This window comes from Nematostella vectensis, chromosome 4 (genome assembly GCF_932526225.1).
Source record: "Nematostella vectensis chromosome 4, jaNemVect1.1, whole genome shotgun sequence".
Classification (NCBI taxonomy): Eukaryota; Metazoa; Cnidaria; class Anthozoa; order Actiniaria; family Edwardsiidae; genus Nematostella; species Nematostella vectensis.
The window spans coordinates 16,496,215-16,515,669 of NC_064037.1; the positions used below are offsets into that span (position 1 = coordinate 16,496,215).

The following is a 19,455-nucleotide window of genomic DNA, read 5'->3' on the forward strand; positions in this document are numbered from 1 at the left end:
TCCCCCACCCACTGGGAAAATTATTGCTCTGATTTCCGGGATTTTTGTGATTCCAGTTTTAGTTCGACTCGCGGTAACTTTCGCCGTACGATTTGATTGTTGAGTTCACAGTAAAACTTCCGAAGAGAGGAAATATATTTTTTTCCGTGGCAGGAAAAAGCGAATATGACGGCCTTTTACAGAAAACAAGCACAAACAAGCGTGAAGCACATGGAAAAACAATCGCTCTATCATCGATTTAGTCAAGAACTGCTTGCGTAACGTGAAACATTCAAATCTAGTTGTTTATTTTAGACTGATAATCACGGAAAGAAAGAATTCATTCGTCCCGAATTGCACGAAACCTTCAAGTCTTCGACACACTTAGATGGAACAGCAGCAGAGCGAAAAAACTCATCCTCGTGCGAATTTTTTTCCGTACAGAAGAAGCAGCTTGGCGGTGAAAGATAGAAGAGATGTCTACATATCTAACGAGCCGTTAGCCGAGGACCAGAATACGCAAGAGTTTATTGAACTTCCAAGTGTCGCAAATGAAACGTCAACCACTGCGAGTGGCACGATGGGCGAGAAAATCCTGAGATGGGGTCGGAAAGGAAATAAAGTATCTCAACAACCATTGCAAACCGGAAATACAGAGGTAAGTTATGTCATAAAGTCATACTTTATTTGCTTACACAAGCAAGGGAGACGGAAAACAGGTTGAGTAAGCATCTGTGGAACATAGAGATTCCATTATTTGAATTTGAGGTGGGTTTTATTGACATGTATCAATTTAGTTAATGGTTATAAATTTTTATCAATTAGACTTACACAAATTTTGATATCAACTGATAATCATTTAGTGAATGGATATCAATTATTATCAGTTGATGCCAATTATTAATTTTATCAATAAGTTACGTTGGGAGTTTAGAAGAAATACACTGGAGTTCAAATCCTCAAACATCCCTCCAGGCTTATGCCTGCATCCCCTCCCCCTCCCCCCACTTTGACCCCCTTCGAGAAATGCTATCCACTGTATCTTTAGTTTCTTAAAGACCATTATACACCCATATTCCAGGTGTATAATGATGATGGTGGTCCCAGTCCATTCATCCAAAAAGGTGAACCCCAGGATGAAGGCCCTGCTAGTGTTGAAGAGAAGAAAAGAAGAAGAAAATGTTTGTTCTATATGGTGTTAACTGTTATCATCGCTGTGGTGGTACTCATCATATCGATACCAGTAACAGGTACGGCATTCCCCTGGTTTAGGGGTGTTGTACGGGCCATGGACCCACCCACTCAGGCTATAAATGAAACGACAGTTAATATCTTTACCGATTTATTATTATTTATGCGTAATATGTATCAAGTGTTACCTGTAGAAATCCATTGTTTGGTTTGAATTCATTTTTTACTGTAATCCAAGTGAATCCACTCCCTTTAATATGTCCATCCCTGCACAACATCCTTCCCACTTCCTTCCCCCTTGGGACATCCCCACAGCCCGTGCACTAAGTGCCTTCAAACACATGAATATTTTTACTTGATGAAAATGAAAAGCTTTGCTAACCCTTGGGTTTGGTCGTTCTTTCAATCTTGTTATTTTTCAAGGGAGGAGGGTAATTTAAAGAGAGGTGCTTATTTAGTGCCTTGTGTCTTAGTAGGGATGCAAATTCGGAGTGGTTTGTCGTATTGAATGATTAGCAGATTTTGCGTTGCTTTTTGTAGTTACCGAGATGGCCAAGGCAACACAAGCCGACCGACTTAAAGTTGGGAACAAAGACAACTTTACACCAATCACCTCCTGCAAGGGATTCCCTGCTAATCTATCCCATGGTAGTGTTGTATGCTCTGGGCATAACATAAGCAGTTCTTGTCAGATTGTATGTGACAGTGGTTATACATTACAAAGCAGGTATACTGGGGAATTTATATGCACATCTGATGGACTATGGAATGGCACTAATGGGACTTGCACTCCAGTGGAATGTGGAATTATTCAGGTAACAAATGGACAGTGATGATTATATATAATCTAGGTAGTGGTGGTAATTTTTGATAGCTGAATTCATAGTGATATGACAATAAATTGATTACCTAATGATAATAACTGTGGTGGTGAGATGAAACTGACGATTACCCTGGTGATGTAAGGATGCTGATAAACAGTTTATTAATGATAAGTATGTTGACTATGATTATGATATTATATAAATGATGATGATAAACGATTTGTTGATGACAGTATAATGATGATGATAGTATGGTAGACTGTATTGATGCAGCTGATGGTTGTGATTACAGAGATGATGGTTATGATGAATTGCTTGTGGTGATTATGGTACTGTTGATTTTCATAACCAGAGAATCAGTGATTGCAATGTTTTTGATGTTGTTTATGATATTGATGATTATTTCAATGATGAAACTGGGTCGATCATCCTGCTATTGTAATTGGTGATTATGGTAATGATGATGATGACATCGATGATAGCGATTCTGCTGATGTGAAGATGATAATATTTGTCATGATTATAAATACATTGTGTAGTTATGATATTTTTGATAATGGTGGTGATTCTGAACAAATGATGATGTTCCATTTTGTTACATTCAGGAATACCTACAAGGGTCTTCAGTAGGCTGTCAAGGTGTCAATTCTCCATTATGTACTATTGGAATCAGCCATGGAAGCTTACAGTGTAATGGGTCAAGACACAGAGACATGTGCATTATAACATGTGAACCAAACTATGTACAAAATGCAAGTAATCCATTGTGCCTTGCTGATGGATCGTGGAGTGATTTGAACATCGGTAGGTCGTCGATAAAAGTACTTAGAGAGTGGAAAACGCTAATATATGCCGGTTATATAAGCCGCTCTCATACCGTTTTAGCGCAGTCAGGCTATAAAGTATGGAAATATGAAATTTTATGTTTTGTATTCGTGTTTTTCAGGCTGTGTTGCCAAGGATCCTTGCCTAATGGGGCAAAACGACTGCAACAAAATTAATGGGACATGCACTGTGGACGCACCAGGAAAATACACATGCGCCTGCAAACTCGGATTTGCTGGAAATGGAATTGAGTGTGGTCAGGATAAGGACCTTGATGAATTCCCAGACGAAAAACTGCCATGTTACGAAGCTTCCTGCCAAGGGGATAACTGTCCATTAACACCCAATAGTGGCCAGGAAGACACCGATAGTGATGGTGTAGGTGATGCCTGCGATGATGATGATGATAATGATGGTGTGCGTGACATCCGCGATAACTGTCCTTTGATCAGTAATCCTGAACAATTGGACTCGGACCAAGACACCATCGGAGATTCCTGTGATAATTGTCCCAGGGTCTGGAACAAGCAACAGAGGGACGCGAATGGTGATGGTAGAGGGGATGAGTGCACAGCTGACCCAGACGATGATGGAATCGGGGGTAGCCATGACAACTGCCCTATGCATTATAACCCTGAGCAGCTAGATAGGGACCGCGATGGGTTTGGGGATACGTGTGATAATTGCCCAGCTGTACCTAATAACCAAAGTGACACCAATCAGAATTTAATCGGTGAGATATGTTTGTTATCTCGTGAGTGTATTTCATCAGAATGTTCTAAATATCCCGCTCACAACCACAAACACTGTAGCAAGAAGATTGTATCCAAATGCGCACACGTGATTTCCGTACTTCCTCGACTTTGCATTCTCCGTACGGCACCTTCATTTCACGGTTATTTGTCCCTACTTCTAGGCGATGCGTGTGAAGGCGTGGACAGTGATCATGACGGCGTAATTGACAGGGCAGATAACTGTGTGTCTGTCCCAAATGCAGATCAAGTAGATACTGATTCAGATGGAATCGGAGATGCTTGTGATAGTGATACGGATGGGGACGGTGTTTCTGACGGCTCTGATAACTGCAGGCTTGTACCCAACCAAGCACAGGTATCCCATCAAATAGAAAATTCTCCGGTGTCTTTTTTTGATCCTAAATAACCTGCTTTGTCTGCCAACTAAAATGTTGTAAAATGCGCTACCAGTAATGATCAGCTTTTAAGCTTACGTTTGTGTTTTTATCACATGTGGCCCGAGTCAAATTGCGTTCTAAAGCGATTTCTAAACCCTTTCGATGTTACTCGCAATGAAATACCTTCCCAAACTATCATTTCGTGTGTTAAAGAGTGATGTTGATGGCGATGGTGTGGGTGATGCTTGTCAGACTGACGCAGATGGGGATACAGTCAGTAATACGAAGGTATGACTTCCGTCACGCTAAGGTATGACCTTATTCATGCTAAGGTAAGACCTCACTCACGCTAAGTTATGACTTCCGTCACGCTAAGGTATGACCTCAGTCGTGCTAAGGTATGACTTCCGTCACGCTTAGGTATGACCTCTGTCACGCAAGTTATTACTTCTGTCGCGCTAAGTATTACTTCCAGCGCTAAAATATTACTTTTGTCATGGTAACGTATGACTTCCGTCACGCTAAAATAAGACTTTCATCACTCTAAGGTATGCCCTCTATCAAACTAACGTATAACTTTCTGCGCAGCGCTTTATGTTTCGCTCGTTTCCTTTACTACACATCAACGTGGAGCAATATGTAAGCTCTGGCTGCCATTTCCGGTACTAGATGCTAGTCTGTTCTTCCTGTTTATCTTGTAAAACGTTTATTTCATTGTTGTTTAGGATGACTTTGCTGTGGACAAGTTTAAGAACAAAACTGACTTCCGGCGATTCGAGGAAGTTTTACTGGATGACGAGGGAAACTCGCAACCGCCCCCAAAATGGGTTATACGGGACAGTGGACGCGAGGTGGTGCAGCTACGAAACGGGTAAAGAGGGGGCGTGATCAAAGGGGGAGGGGACTCCCCCTGTAATGTGTTATACAGGTATGGGGAGAAGAGGTAGAGGCTTATGGTAGCTGTAGAGCTCGATATGGTACGGATATTCGATACAATGTAGTGGTAGTGCTGTAATGCTGCTATAACAACTGTTGATGGTGCCGTACTAGCGTCAAAACTGTTTTGGTCCACCCATTGTCTTTAAAAAAGAAAAGGTATGGCTGATGTATATACTGATACCATATATGGTTCTCAAAATTATTGGGGGCATATGACCCCAGTACCTCTCCCTTTGTTGCAGCCCCCTTGTACTACAAGAGGGATAATCTTTCACACTTTTTTTGCAGGAACCCAGGTTTGCTTCTGACTTACCCTCGGTTTGATCATCTTGTTTATACCGGGACGTTCTTCATCAGTGACAGCCTGGATGATGACTTTGCCGGTATAGTGTTTGGTTACCAGAGCAACCGGTGAGTGTAATCAGCAAGTTCCTTTTTCAAGATCTATTGTTTCCCTTCCTCGCCACTTCCTACAACTCTTTGCGAACGAGCGCGTGAAACCGAGGTCAGGCGTGAATATTGTAAACAGGATGGCGGAATCTGTTTTCATCCTCGGTTTCACTCGCGCGTCGCAAAGAGATGTGGGAAAGGTATTTTTTTAGCGTTTTTGGATAATAAGAGTAAGCGTTTATTTTGAAGTGTCTCTATAAGGAGAGTGTAGTAGCGTAGTGGTCTCTTGTTTGGCGTTCACCCTCAGTCCCACCATGCGTTTCTCTGTGCGCAGAAATTTCTACCTTGTGTCGTGGAAGCAAAAGACGCAGACATACAATCTGCCGACGAACGCTTCCTATCCAAGGTCATGCGGGCGTCAGGGTATAAGTCTTATGGTAAGTAAAGCTCATGCGGGCGTCAGGGTACAAGTCTTATGGTGAGTAAAGCTCATGCGGGCGTCAGGGTATAAGTCTTATGGTAAGCAAAGCTCATGCGGGCGTCAGGGTACAAGTCTTATGGTGGGTAAAGCTCATGCGGGCGTCAGGGTACAAGTCTTATGGTGAGTAAAGCTCATATGGGCGTCAGGGTACAAGTCTTATGGTGGGTAAAGCTCATATGGGCGTCAGGGTACAAGTCTTATGGTGAGTAAAGCTCATGCGGGCGTCAGGGTACAAGTCTTATGGTGGGTAAAGCTCATGCGGGCGTCAGGGTACAAGTCTTATGGTGAGTAAAGCTCATGCGGGCGTCAGGGTACAAGTCTTATGGTGAGTAAAGCTCATGCGGGCGTCAGGGTACAAGTCTTATGGTAAGTAAAGCTCATGCGGGCGTCAGGGTACAAGTCTTATGGTGAGTAAAGCTCATGCGGGCGTCAGGGTACAAGTCTTATGGTGAGTAAAGCTCATATGGGCGTCAGGGTACAAGTCTTATGGTGGGTAAAGCTCATATGGGCGTCAGGGTACAAGTCTTATGGTGAGTAAAGCTCATGCGGGCGTCAGGGTACAAGTCTTATGGTGGGTAAAGCTCATATGGGCGTCAGGGTACAAGTCTTATGGTGGGTAAAGCTCATGCGGGCGTCAGGGTACAAGTCTTATGGTGAATGAAGCTCATGTGGGCGCCAGGGTTTAAGTCTTATGGTGAGTAAAGCTCATGCGCAAAATGACATTTTATCAATACCTTTTCTCTACTCTTGAGACATGGCTTATGGTTTAGCGTCTTTTCCTGGAATATTAAAAAGGCATTGTAACCAATATGGTGAACCAATCCTTGCGTATTAACAATCTTTGGGCGTACACATTTATGTCATTTCACAATCACAGCTCTCTGCGTTTCAAACCGGACTAAAATGGCTTGTGTTTTAGGCTGTGAATTCAAGTACAGGACCAGGCGTGGAGTTGCGTGACGCGTTATGGGAAACAGGTAACACAATCCACCAGGCCCAGCTCTTGTGGCACGACCCTGCTCCGGCCTGGCGTCCTTTTACTGCGTACTGGTGGAAGCTGGTCCATGATCCGGACACCGGACGAATACGTGTCCGATGGTATGAGGTACGTGACATGTGCAAGGGCGTGGCGTTAGGTAGGTAAGGCAAAGCTTTTTAGGGGGAGTGGGTGGGGGTGGCAGCACTGCGGATATCCCCTCGTTACTTTTAGCGTAGGTTTTGCATGCATGTGTAAAATTCTGCTCGAAGGCAGAAAAAACAAAGAACCACTTCTTTCTCTTTCTTCTCCCCTTCTTCTACACAAGCTCTTAACACGCATCACCACAGTAGGTTAATTGCTGTATCCACAGGGCTCCCGCTTGAGTCAGTGTGTATTGTTGTATCCACAGGGTTCCCGCTTAACTCAGTGTGTATTGTTGTATCCACAGTGTTCCCGCTTGACTCTGTGTGCATTGTTGTATCCACAGGGTTCTCGCTTGATCTCAGACTCTGGTAACATCGTAGACGTCCGTTATCGCGGAGGACGTCTCGGCATGTATGTCTTTTCACAGTCTGACGTGTATTACTCGGCGCTAGCCACGCGCACACCGCAGGTTCGTCATTAGACTTGTCAATCATAGACACAACTAGGCCCCTCCCACCCACCACCACCCCCTCAGGAAAACCTTGCTACCTGCCTTAGTAAGGTATTTTTCATATTTCATTTCCATTGTACCATCCCACCCTAAGAAGGGTCAAAGAGGACCCTTATTACGGGAGAAATTCACAAATTAACCTCCAGTCATACGTTTCAAAATAACACTATTCAAAATTCACCCCTATATCCGTCTTACTTCACAAACTCTATAATTGATTCCACCACCATGAGGTGTCGCTCAATATCACACTCTGTGTACACATACAAACGACATATATCAGTACAGACAAGGATACTCCTATAGTCATCATCTTGTACTCTACGTTATGCTATCCTAAGATAAAAACATCGTTGAATGTTATGATAGATTACTGATTATGCGTTGAGTTTTGATGGTCGTCATGGTTACGTGGAGTTGCCTGCGCTAGAGGACATCACTGGGAGAGACAGCAGCTTTACCGCGGAGGCCTGGGTCTGGACTAGTGGACCAGAGTATGTATAAACCTGTTGTCCTGGTCTATCTTGTGTATAATTACCTGGCAAAGGTTAGCTATCAGGCTATTATAGATAAATACATAGATAGACAGACAGACAGACAGACAGACAGACAGACAGACAGACAGACAGACAGACAGACAGACAGACAGACAGACAGACAGACAGACAGACAGACAGACAGACAGACAGACAGACAGACAGACAGACAGATAGATAGATCGATCTATCTTCCCGTTGATGTTTCTTCCTGACGTTGGATTGAAATCTATGCACTACATTCTGTGCCTGAGAAAAAAAACAGAAAAGGTTTTATTACAAATCAGGATTCAGTCCAGTTTTGGGACCTTCACTCACTAAACCTCCTTCCCCATAATGTTACCATTTGTGAGGATTAGCATAAAGATTGCTAACTGTGTTTGTTTTATCAGCGGCCCCGTGGTATGTGACCTTCCTCCTATCGACTTCGGTACACTGACAGCCAACACTTCCTTCTTGAAGCAGTCAACAGACGACGACGATGACTGGAAACTAAGTAACCGTGGCACGCTAACATCTAGCACAGGTCCTGCTGCTGACCACACCACGGGCTCAGGCTACTACGCTTTTCTAGAAGCTTCGGGAATCGCTAGAGGGAACAGGGTATGATAGACAAAGACACCTGATGTTTTTCCGTGCCTCGTTGTCGCGGTTCTTTCGCCCCATACTCTACGCCCCCTCCCCCCCTAATAATACATCTAAATAAACGAACTGTTTGTTTTAGGCGTCGTTTGAGACTCCATGGTTTCTAGCGTCTGAAGGGTGTAACGTATCGTTTTTCTACCACATGTGGGACGGAAGGGCGTCCCCTACTCAGATGGGCTTTCTACAAGTTGACGTCAGATCCACTCGGGTCACGTGGTGGCAGGTGTTCCAGCGGAAGGGAAACCATGGCAACACGTGGCACCAAGCTGTGTTGGATTTATCGGTAAGCATGATGGGTAATGTAAAAGAGTTTAAAATGAAATGAAGCCTTTCCTGTTAATCAAAGTATTAATGGTGGGTCCATGGGGGGGGGGGGGGGTGGGGGGGGTTGAAATCCCCCCTCTCCCTAACACTAAGACACATTCGCAAGTTAGGGAAGAATTTTCTTCTCTTTAATTAGGCTCCCAGTCCACTGCAAGGTCACTCCCCTGCTCTAACCCATAATGCTGAGCGCTAATCAAGAAAGCACTCGGGTACGGTACCAGCTGACAGATGACATGTATTGCGAGAAGTGCAGCAAGGGGAAAGAGACGGTATCAAGAAAACCAAATTTATTTCTCACATGGCACCTTTAACTGTTACGTGACGCAACTGATGCACAATTTATTATACATTCATTATTATTTGATAAGGTAAAAATAGTGCTGTGTAGGAAGGATTATCAAAATTCTGCATGCTTATCATCGGATCATGGCGTCAAAAAGAGTTTATCTGTGTTAGCTACCGTGTACTACACAGCCGCACCTCCCATATAGCAACATCTTATGAGGTCACGTTTTATTAAATGTTCATGCAGAGACAATATGACGTCAAACTTTTCCCACCCGCCCAACACTTTGTGACGTCACTGTGGTGCACATCTTCACCATGGCAACACTTCTAAGCATCTCAACATTTGATGACGTCATAATAATAAACACACATGGGACTATCTTCACATAACATTCATTTTGTTCGCCCTTTTCAACATGATAACGTGAGAATAGTGATGTCAACATAGCACACAATTTTGTTGCGATGGCAACAGATCGTGACGTCATGCAGAACAGACGGATACAGGCAAGTCGAGCTCCTTGAGTAGGCGTGACATCATCTGATATTGACAAGTGCTGTCAGACATGTCGAAGAACGTCAGGTCGAGCCAGGAGTGGCACATGTTCTCGATTGCTTGCGCTCTTTCGCCCTCGCACTCATCTAATCGGACCACCAAGGCGAGACGTCCCTACAAGTATCAGAGTTGAGTAATTAGTGCACTCGACTAATCGGACCACCAAGGCGAGACGTCCCTACAAGTATCAGAGTTGAGTAATTAGTGCACTCGACTAATCGGACCACCAAGGCGAGACGTCCCTACAAGTATTAGAGTTGAGTAATTAGTGCACTCGACTAATCGGACAACCAAGGCGAGACGTCCTAAGAAGTAAGAGAATAAAGCCATTAATGAACTCGTGTTTTCGGTCCATTTGGACTTATAGAGAGATAATAGAGTGAAGTAATTGGTGAACTCATCTATTCGGAACACTAGTACAAGTTGTCCACTAGGACAAAATGGCCCTATAAATGGAAAGAAATGTGTTATGGTAAAACTCCTCATATCGGACAACATAACCTTTTTTTTTACAAATAATACACGGAACGCATTGGGAAGATCACCTATGGAGGTTAGGTCCTACGCAATGAGCGTACCCACTTGCAGTGTTACAAACCTTCATGGATTCCAAGGCTTCCTCGGCCAACCGTGTCCGCAGAAGCCTGGCACTGAGTACTACGATGACTCGGTCACAGTCTTCACACGGTTGTCTGTTCGTGGTGACCTGGAACCGACGAACAGACAGCATGCCTAGTAACCACTCCTTTACCCATAACCCATCACGACTGCTGTGGTAAATATGTACTCGGAAGTCGTTGAAGTCTGCAAGTGAGGAAATCGTGGACATTGACCGGTCGCCATGTCAAGCGTCCCCAGGGACTTCTGGGTAGACTTCAATATAGTGGCTAGACGTCATATTGAATTTACCCAGAAGTCCTTGGGGACGAGGTTGGTCAAGCATTGGAGTCCGTCGTCTAAGTTGTTTGGTGAGATATCTCCAAAAGGCAACAACAACAAAAAATGATACGACTTGTACGATGATACGACTTGTACAATGATACGACTTGTACAATGATACGACTTGTACGATGATACGACTTGTACAATGATACGACTTGTACAATGATACGACTTGTACGATGATACGACTTGTACAATGATACGACTTGTACGATGATACGACTTGTACAATGATACGACTTGTACGATGATACGACTTGTACAATGATACGACTTGTACAATGATACGACTTGTACAACGATACGACTTGTACAATGATACGACTTGTACGATGACACGACTTGTACAATGATACGACTTGTACGATGATACGACTTGTACAATGATACGACTTGTACAATGATACGACTTGTACAATGATACGACTTGTACAATGATACGACTTGTACAATGATACGACTTTTATGATAGCACGGCTTGTACGATGATACGACTTGTACAATGATACGACTTGTACAATGATACGACTTGTACAATGATACGACTTGTACAACGATACGACTTGTACAATGATACGACTTGTACAATGATACGACTTTTATGATAGCACGACTTGTACGATGATATGGTTTGTACAACGATACGATTTGTATGATAGTACGATTTGTACGTTGATACGTCTCGTACGATGATACGACCTGTGCGATGAATAAATGAGCCTCACCCCACTCCGGGTCGATTGGCAGCTTGGGCGTGGTCATCCGGATGGGGTACCGCGCGCTGTTGCTAGGCCGGTGTTCCCGTAGGCTGCGCTGCCAGGCCTTCATGCTGTTGTTCATGTACACGTTATTGTCCTGGAGCCAACGCAAGTGGGCCGTACGCATGCGCACTGCCTTGTTGTCATTGGTAAACTCACTCAAATCTGAAAGTTGGTGGAGAGGCGGTTTTAATCGCGTTCTTCTGCTATGATGCAGAAACATTTTTGTGTTGTGCCTTAAAGCCGCATTGCCACCGGGTTACTTTCGGTCGATAAAGTAACAATCTCAGATGATTTTTAACTGAAAACGCGAAAAATATTTCAAAATTGCGAAAGCAGTGTGTCAATTCGAAGTTTCTATGAGGTTGTTATTGATAATTTAGTGCGGATGGCCTGTTAAATAGCGCGGATTCTAATAGTTTCTATTGTCTTTTAACGGTTGAGGTTTCCGCCAGACCTCTGGAAGTAAACTGGTGACAATGCGGCTTTGAGTGGGTAGACGTCAAAACATCACTTAGCATGCACTAACGAGGGCGTAAGTTGTATTTGCAACTGTGTCTGTGTTTCGCAAAGCTAGAGAAAAGAGTTATCGAAAGGACTTGATGATAGAAGTCATCAATCATCCTCCCAATTTGTTGCCGACACTACGTAAATTGTTGCCATGGTGACCTTATCATAGGGTGCTTCCTTAGGGTATGTGTGTGGGGGGAGGGGGGGGGAGGGGGTACTTGCCTGTGCATTCCCTTGGGTACCCTCTAGACACAGGACTCCTGCTTGGCACCTCTTTGAAACGATCGCTGTCCGACATTCCGGACCGGTAGCTGTTTGATTTTCTAGATGTTAAACTCCCTGACATCTCAGACCGATAGCTGTCTGAAATACAAGATCGATGGCTGTCCGGCTTTCTTGACTGATGACTTTCCGACTTTCTTGACCGATGACTGTCCGTATTTTCAGAGTTTTTTGAACGGTAACTGTCCGGCCGTCTTGTCCGGTTGGCTGATGTTGTCCGGGAGGATATTGCTTTTTCGTCTAATTCCGTCGCCATAGGATTCTGGTCGCCTTTTTCATGTTTGTTAAAGTGACGTGACATATTTGCTTGAAAAAAGCAACTGTTCGACTTTTAAAATGGTCAACGCCACAGATATTAATAATTATATTGCAGTATTTAGCATACACCCGGCAGTGTTACATCTTACATAACAATATATCTCAAGATTGAAGAGGAAAAAATGCATTCTTTGGCTAAAACTGCTGAAGCGACAGAATGGCGTACACTGTTAAAATGTAGTATTTCAGTGGACTCTTTACAGTGCCTCGAGTTTTCTCTCATCCTCATTAACAGTGTTTTTTGTGTGTGTGTGTGTGTGTGTGGGTGTGTTTCTTACTCCTACTGTGAAATAAGATTTGGACGTAACGAAAGACAATGTTACATGACAACTGATTCTAAATATTGTCCTACTCCAAAAGAAAAAGTAATAATTGTCCCTATGAACTCTCCCTTAATGTGTATACATAGGATTCGATTTTGACAGTTTCTCTGCCGGAACACCAATATTGTTATTAAATAAGGCCTCAAAAGCTTAAGCAAGATTCCTCCTTGACTGTCTGTAGATTCTCGAAGTTTGCAAACAAAGCGTACGACGGCGGTCAGTTGCAAAATGTATTATTTGATAAAAAAATAGATTTTTATTTACTTCTGAGCAATCGAAGAATCGAGGAATTGCTCAAGATTAACATTTATATTAACCCCATACCATGGTGCCCGCATCGATGATGACATTTTAAGTTCTAGCTTTGCTTCTTTTAGCGGAATTAAAGCACAAAAACACACGCCTCGGTATATCATGCAAATGGTCCTTACTGTGCTCCTTCAACTTAAACGAGTGTATTCCCAAAATGAAACACTGTCGCATAATCAGATTTGATAATGTAATTATTAATTTTCATTTTTGCCAATTATTACTCTTGTTCATCATGTATTTCTATCCCTAAAATGTGTTCCTATACATAAAGTTTACAGACTTACCTACTAGGTGAAATTGTAAATGAAATTCGGGCAAAATGCAGTGCTGTCGGGTCCTCCTTGTCACCTCAGTGTTGATTGTCACTTCTTCTGTAAAGCACATCTGCGCTTCCATGACGACAAAATGTATCTCTGATCCAGGTTTAAACTCTCCTTTTAACCTTTCGTCAAAGAAAGCTGTTACTTAGATGCTAGGAATTTTGTAATAAAAAAAAATGAATTTTTAGAGGAGACGCACACTTCTAGCCGCTGTTACCCGAGTTATAGAGAGGGAATTCTTACTTGTATCTTGGCTTTAAAAGCAGCTTGATTTTGATGATGTGGGTTTGCAAGAATCTTTATCTTGATCAGAGCGATCGTCAGTTTATCAGCCAGGTGTGAATTAGGCGCATTCTAATACGTCATCAATAATTAATAGCACGCTAAAAAAAATTAGGCCATCACAATTAGCGGTAATTGCTACTCACACTGTCAAAGACCGTTTTTACTTTTTTCCCTCGAACTCGTTCAACGCATCCCTTTCGATTTTTTTAATTTTTTTTTATTTTTACAGCGTAAGACATTTTTGTTGGTGAAGAGGCTGAAATCTGGTCGCGCGAATACGTTTAACTTTTTTACTCATACAAACCAACTTTCCTCTTCTCAACACTAATTACACACTACCTTTAGGTAGTCCAGACCTGGGACTCTTTGCGCTCGACATTTTGGCTCGCGTGAAAGAGGGTCCAGTATTTATTGCATGCGCATGCGCGAACATGTACCAATCAGCGATCTTCACGGCAAAAGTTGAAATACGATAGCGCGCGCGCAATAACGGACGTGCCTAAGGAGGGTCGATTCCCGCTAGACCTTGTCGAGTGCAGAGCTCCGAAAATCGATCATCGCTAAGTTGAACAGAATGTTTTGTACATGTGAAGGAATATAAGCAAACTGCTTGGGATTTGTTTTCTATAAAAACGCAATAAAATGTGATTGAAAATCAAATTCCAAAAAAGCGCGCGCCCGTTTGAAATGACGCTATTGCCTAAAGCGCGCGCGTGAAAATAACGGAAACGGAAAAGCTCTTTGATTGATATATTTTCCAGACTCTAATTATTATCTGTCCTGTTCTCAGAAAGGATTGACAATCAAGTATTTACCCACGACCAAAATCAGCGTATTATTTCTGAAATAAACCCTCGCTCGTCCCTTTCGCAGCCATCTCGAACTACGCAACCAGGCCACACCACATATATGCGGTGTATTTTCGCGCATGCGCATGCAATAAATACTGGACCCTCTTTCACGCGAGCCAGAATGTCGAGCGCAAAGAGTCCCAGGTCTGGACTATACCTTTAGGGTGAGGTTAGCATATAGGACTGTAGCAGACCCGTGGAGGGTGGGGAGGGGTGACAGGATACAGATAAACAGAGAAAACTGAAGGGGGGGGCATCAACGCTAATAGTCATTTCTTTAATATGTCTTACCTTTGCAGACAAACAGTGGCCTGATTGCAGTCCGCTTCACCGCAGTTAAAGGTGATGGCTACAAAAGTGACGTGGCCCTTGATGACGTCATCTTTAGGTACGGCCCCGCATTGGGTGTGTGTTGGGGGGAGGGGGGAGGGGCATGTTAGGATACTGATGCTAGCTACTATTTCTCTGAGCCGTTTATTTGTTTATGACGCTCTACTCGAAACTTAAGCCCAAGAACTCACACAGACGTATAACATTCTTGTATTGTTCAACCTTGTGCTTTTTGATAGCTTAGAAAATAATAGGGTTTATAGGGCTGATGGGGTTCGACCCTTATGCGGATTGCTTCTTTTGTACACTTTTTAATCACCACTATCCCTGAAGCTTTAAGGCTTTCGAACTTGGTTATAAATACCGAATTTGCCCATTTGACATTATCCAAAGATCTGTGTCACATTATTTTTAAACACATTTAACACATTTAACACATTTTTATCTTTTTACTAGTGCTGGGTGTGGGTCTCGCCTGGATTGCCACAGGACTCCCGAGTTTGCGCCGGTTTTCGGTGACGAGGAAGGCGTAGGTAAGCCAACTAGGGATGATCTGATAACAGATTAGTCTCCCTTGCTCTGTTGCTGATAATAATCCGTCCATTTCCCTTGGGGGGGGAGGGTGTGTCTGGGAACAGATATCACATGAATAGGTCTAAGATTAGTCGATTGTTCAATAAGGAAAGGCCTTTTTTGACCACCCCGAGTTAAAAGTATGTAACGTAATAGATACAATAAATTAAATATATGTACGAATAATACTCTTAATTTAGTGCTAAACGAATAAATGTCATAAATAATCGGATTTCTTCTTCGAGAAATTAAGTCAGCAATGACATTATGTTGTAGTCTTTTGGAAAATCCGCTTTTAGAACTCTATATTTGATGAAACTGTGCTTAAAACAGAAAACACAAAAGAAGGGTTCCCAGAAGACCCAGGCAAACAAATACAGAGGCGAAAGGCTACTATAAGACCAAGGAGGTTATAGACCCAAGTCACAACGTGCTACTAATTATGACGACATCACTACACTACTATAGCAACGCAACAACTCCCAGCAGAGGAAAGTGTGCAAAAGACTGATAATTTTCATTCTACATCTCAGCGAGCTGTGCGTGGCGTAACCGTATAATACGGGCTAGGAGCCTGGTTGGGGGGGGGGCTGGTTATAACCTCCCTATTGACGCGGGTGACTCAGGTGCCTTTGTAAAGTACAGTTCGCTAGATGGCGGTGTTGGAGTTAGTAGAAATCTCTAGCCAAGCAGTAAATTTAATCTGCCATACGGCGTTTCAGCACACTTGAAGTATGGTCTATTTAATTTCTGATCTGATCAAGCTCGATCCTCAGTCAATGGATTTTTGTGTATATATTTTTTCATCACTAGCTCCCTTGGTGTGATCTTTTGCTAGCATACAGTTTTCTATGGCTTCTCCTCCGTTTTTGCGCTTGCTTTGCGGGGCCTGGTTGGTTTACAACCAGCTGGTGTGCAGGTTGGCTTGTTGTCCAGCCGTGTCCATGTTGCGCGCTCCTTTATTGGGAAGGGAGATGTTCGCTGACTCACAGGAATCACCATGTCTGGAGACTGAGACTCCCATATCTACACGCCTAATCGAGACCCCACCCCCCACGAGAGTCTGTGCTTCACAGACTTTGAAATCACCAGTGTTTACTTTTGTAACAAGAGGTACCAAATACTCGGATCACTGATGGCACTGCTTTACTCGAGTGATGATTGAGAAGTGATTATTGAGGAGTGATGATTAAGGAGAAGTGAATAACACAGAGCGTGCAGGCCCTTTTATAAGGCTCGGCTCGGGGTGGTTCTCACGGTTGCACTCGGCTAATTAAGTCCTGTTTACTGAGGGATTGGTTTAGATTCGAATCTTGGGACAGCGAGGAAGAAACGTTTTTGAGTGCCGTGGGAATTCCTCTGAGCCTTTCACGAATATTGGTTAATATGATAGAGCTGATGTAGGGGAGTTTCCTACAAGGGCATCTTCGCAGACGAGACTACAATGCTAACTCATGATTCCTCTAGGGACTACAAATAACTAAAACTAGCTTCGTAAAACTTTAGATTACATACTCCACAAGGTTACTAATCGATTCTATCATAATATGTTGAGCATAAAACGAAGTTACATTCTATTTGGATGGCCAGGTTTTTATGCATGACAAATTATTTAAGTAAATACTTAAATGAAAGGTGCTTCATTAGACATTTTGGGCATTTAACCTGCAAACACGCACAGACCATTCATTGAAATTTTTAACGCTAGATTTTATTTCTTTTTTTCTTCCAGGTCCCCACCTGTCCATAACAGGTGGCCTTGTGCAAGGGGGCGTGTCCCATGCAAGGAGTGTTACTGGGCATGCCACATTTTTATATAACCGCTGGAACCATGTGGCTTTGCAGTACAATGGTCGCACCAAACAGCAGGTAAACTGGAATCACAGCCAGAAAATATTATGAATGGCAGAGAGGGAGAGAATGAATGGCCAGTACTTTGTAAAACTGTTTTAAGTCCCCGGACTTCTTCTTTTCATTTCAGAGGGGGCAGAGGCCTTTGAGGTTAACAGGAGGGAGGGGCTAATTTCTTGTATCTAATCTGAGCTTTAGCAACTGTGCACTCCTGTTTGTTATCACATTGAAGAAGCATTGAATGAAGGATGGGTCCTCGTCTTTCTCAGTGATATGCTTGTTGACAAGATTATGTTGTAGAACAATGTTTGCTTGAAGTGTCTGTGAGATATTTTAGATGCTTTTAATGGGGATGCTTAAAAGAGGTGTCTTAAATTACAATTAAAACAAATATGGCACTAGAAGAGGGGGGGGGGGGGCTTAAAAGAGAAGCTAAGAACAAGGCATGGGATGGTGTAGCTGGAGGGAAAAATTAAAATACACTGATGTCACCCACAACTGTCACCCTGCACAATAAAAAAAAATTGACAAACCTAGCTGGCATTTGTTGAATTATTTGTGATATTTTTTTTCAGATACTGTTTTTTAATGGTAAAGCTGATAGTATCACAAACAATGTCCAGATTAAACCATCATCTAGAAACTTGCTTCTTGGCAGGGATGATGACAAATATTTCCAAGGCCAAATAGATGAGGTTTGTTTGAGGCCCATACACAGCCTAACTCATCTGTAGGAGCTACACATTAACAACATCTATAGATCCTTTGTTTTCTTGCCATTTCTCAGGCAAACTTCTCTCTTGAGTTACATAAAATGAAATATTGTTTTTCTTTTGATAGGTTCGTATTTGGAAAGCAGCCGTGAATGTAACAGAAACATATAATAAATACCCACATACTCCTAGTCAACTAGCTCATCACTACAGGTGACTAGTTCTTTTTCTTCTAGTGTGTTTTCCTTGTAGGACATTTTGTTACTACAATGATTTATGAATAATCGAATATAAGATGGTTGCAGAAACAAATGCTTTTTCTTACATTTTAGGATGTTCTAACCAAGAGATTTATCTTTTAAAAGACTTATCTTTTAAATTAGACTATAAAAACTTTTTTCCAGAAATGCTTAGCTCCTTTTGGAAAAAGTTCCATCATAACAACTGAACAAGTTGTTATTTAGTACATTACTATCAGTGCACAGTTCTGTAGCCAGGGGGGGGGGGGGGGGGGGTTCAACTGGAAGTTCTGCACTAATTAAGGAAAATAAAATACCAATGCTAGATAGGGAGCTACCTAAGAGAAAATGGTCTGCTTTATGGGTAAATGAATCCCCCCCCCCTCCGCTCAAAACCCTGGCTACAAGTCTGGTGCATTAGGTGATTCAAAAGTTCTCAAAGTTGTGTCTTCCATCTTAAGTATGCCTATTTTATATTTGTTCCAGATTCAATACAGGAAAGGGCTCATGGTTAAAAGACAGCAAAAACCCAAGCAAAGGTATAAGGCTACTCAGAGGCACAAAATGGGTTACGTCATCACTGGAACTCAAATCAACACCTTGAACAACACTACCACAACTCATTAAACTGACCAACACTACCACAACTCATTAAACTGACCAAAACTACCACAACTCATTAAACTCCCACACCATATTCATTTCCATATTACAGTGTGAAGACACAGTTTACAGATAATTGTATTTAAATTTTAAAATCAGCTTATAAGAAATATTTATGGAATGAATTGCTGATTGGGGTTGAAAAATTTAATCATGCATGCATCACTGAGCTATCACAAGTCATCAAAATAAGAAACACAATTTTTTGGACCAAAATTACCCAGAAAATCTTTTGAAGATGCCAATTTACAAAGAGATAGACACTGGGGTATATAAAATAAGCCTTTTTATGAATTTAACTTTTAAAAGTGAGAAACCACAGACTTGCAGAATTGTGGTACTAAGTACTGAGAAAATTATTCCACTCAGTACTTGTAAAAAGAAAAATACAAAACAAAATATGTTAGAGAAATAAAAAATAAATACCATGAATTATCAGAT

At 42.4% G+C, this 19,455-nt stretch overlaps 2 protein-coding genes across 6 annotated transcripts; one reads left to right on the forward strand and one right to left on the reverse strand.

Annotated features, from left to right (window-relative positions):
- The first annotated feature begins 29 nt into the window (after positions 1–29).
- Positions 30–19,452, forward strand: LOC5513940 (cartilage oligomeric matrix protein-like). Of its 3 annotated transcripts, XM_032383567.2 has the most exons (21): positions 30–637; positions 1,061–1,229; positions 1,711–1,985; positions 2,600–2,798; positions 2,941–3,552; positions 3,736–3,929; positions 4,165–4,239; positions 4,677–4,822; positions 5,179–5,301; positions 5,615–5,717; positions 6,681–6,866; positions 7,228–7,353; positions 7,765–7,889; positions 8,324–8,534; positions 8,656–8,859; positions 14,945–15,033; positions 15,432–15,508; positions 17,281–17,417; positions 17,975–18,094; positions 18,240–18,325; positions 18,838–19,452. In XM_032383567.2, exons 1-21 carry the CDS (start codon positions 368–370, stop codon positions 18,953–18,955), a joined length of 3,645 nt encoding a protein of 1,214 aa, XP_032239458.2. In that variant the 5' UTR covers positions 30–367; the 3' UTR covers positions 18,956–19,452. The 3 variants fall into 3 exon arrangements, with proteins under 3 accessions (XP_032239458.2, XP_048582494.1, XP_048582493.1); XM_048726537.1 differs by lacking the exons at positions 14,945–15,033; positions 15,432–15,508; positions 17,281–17,417; ... (1 more) ...; positions 18,240–18,325; positions 18,838–19,452 and adding an exon at positions 9,037–10,193; XM_048726536.1 differs by lacking the exons at positions 14,945–15,033; positions 15,432–15,508; positions 17,281–17,417; ... (1 more) ...; positions 18,240–18,325; positions 18,838–19,452 and adding an exon at positions 9,433–10,193.
- LOC116619146 lies at positions 9,173–14,735 on the reverse strand. Of its 3 annotated transcripts, none has more exons than XM_032383571.2 (6): positions 13,753–14,735; positions 13,474–13,631; positions 12,177–12,542; positions 11,412–11,609; positions 10,343–10,548; positions 9,173–9,858 (listed from the first exon to the last, which is right to left on the reverse strand). In XM_032383571.2, exons 2-6 carry the CDS (start codon positions 13,583–13,585, stop codon positions 9,673–9,675), a joined length of 1,068 nt encoding a protein of 355 aa, XP_032239462.2. In that variant the 5' UTR covers positions 13,586–13,631; positions 13,753–14,735; the 3' UTR covers positions 9,173–9,672. The 3 variants fall into 3 exon arrangements, with proteins under 3 accessions (XP_032239462.2, XP_032239464.2, XP_032239463.2); XM_032383572.2 differs by lacking the exon at positions 9,173–9,858 and adding an exon at positions 9,882–9,986 and having other exon boundaries at positions 13,753–13,951; XM_032383573.2 differs by lacking the exon at positions 13,753–14,735 and having other exon boundaries at positions 12,177–12,556; positions 13,474–13,605.
- Positions 19,453–19,455: the final 3 nt, after the last annotated feature.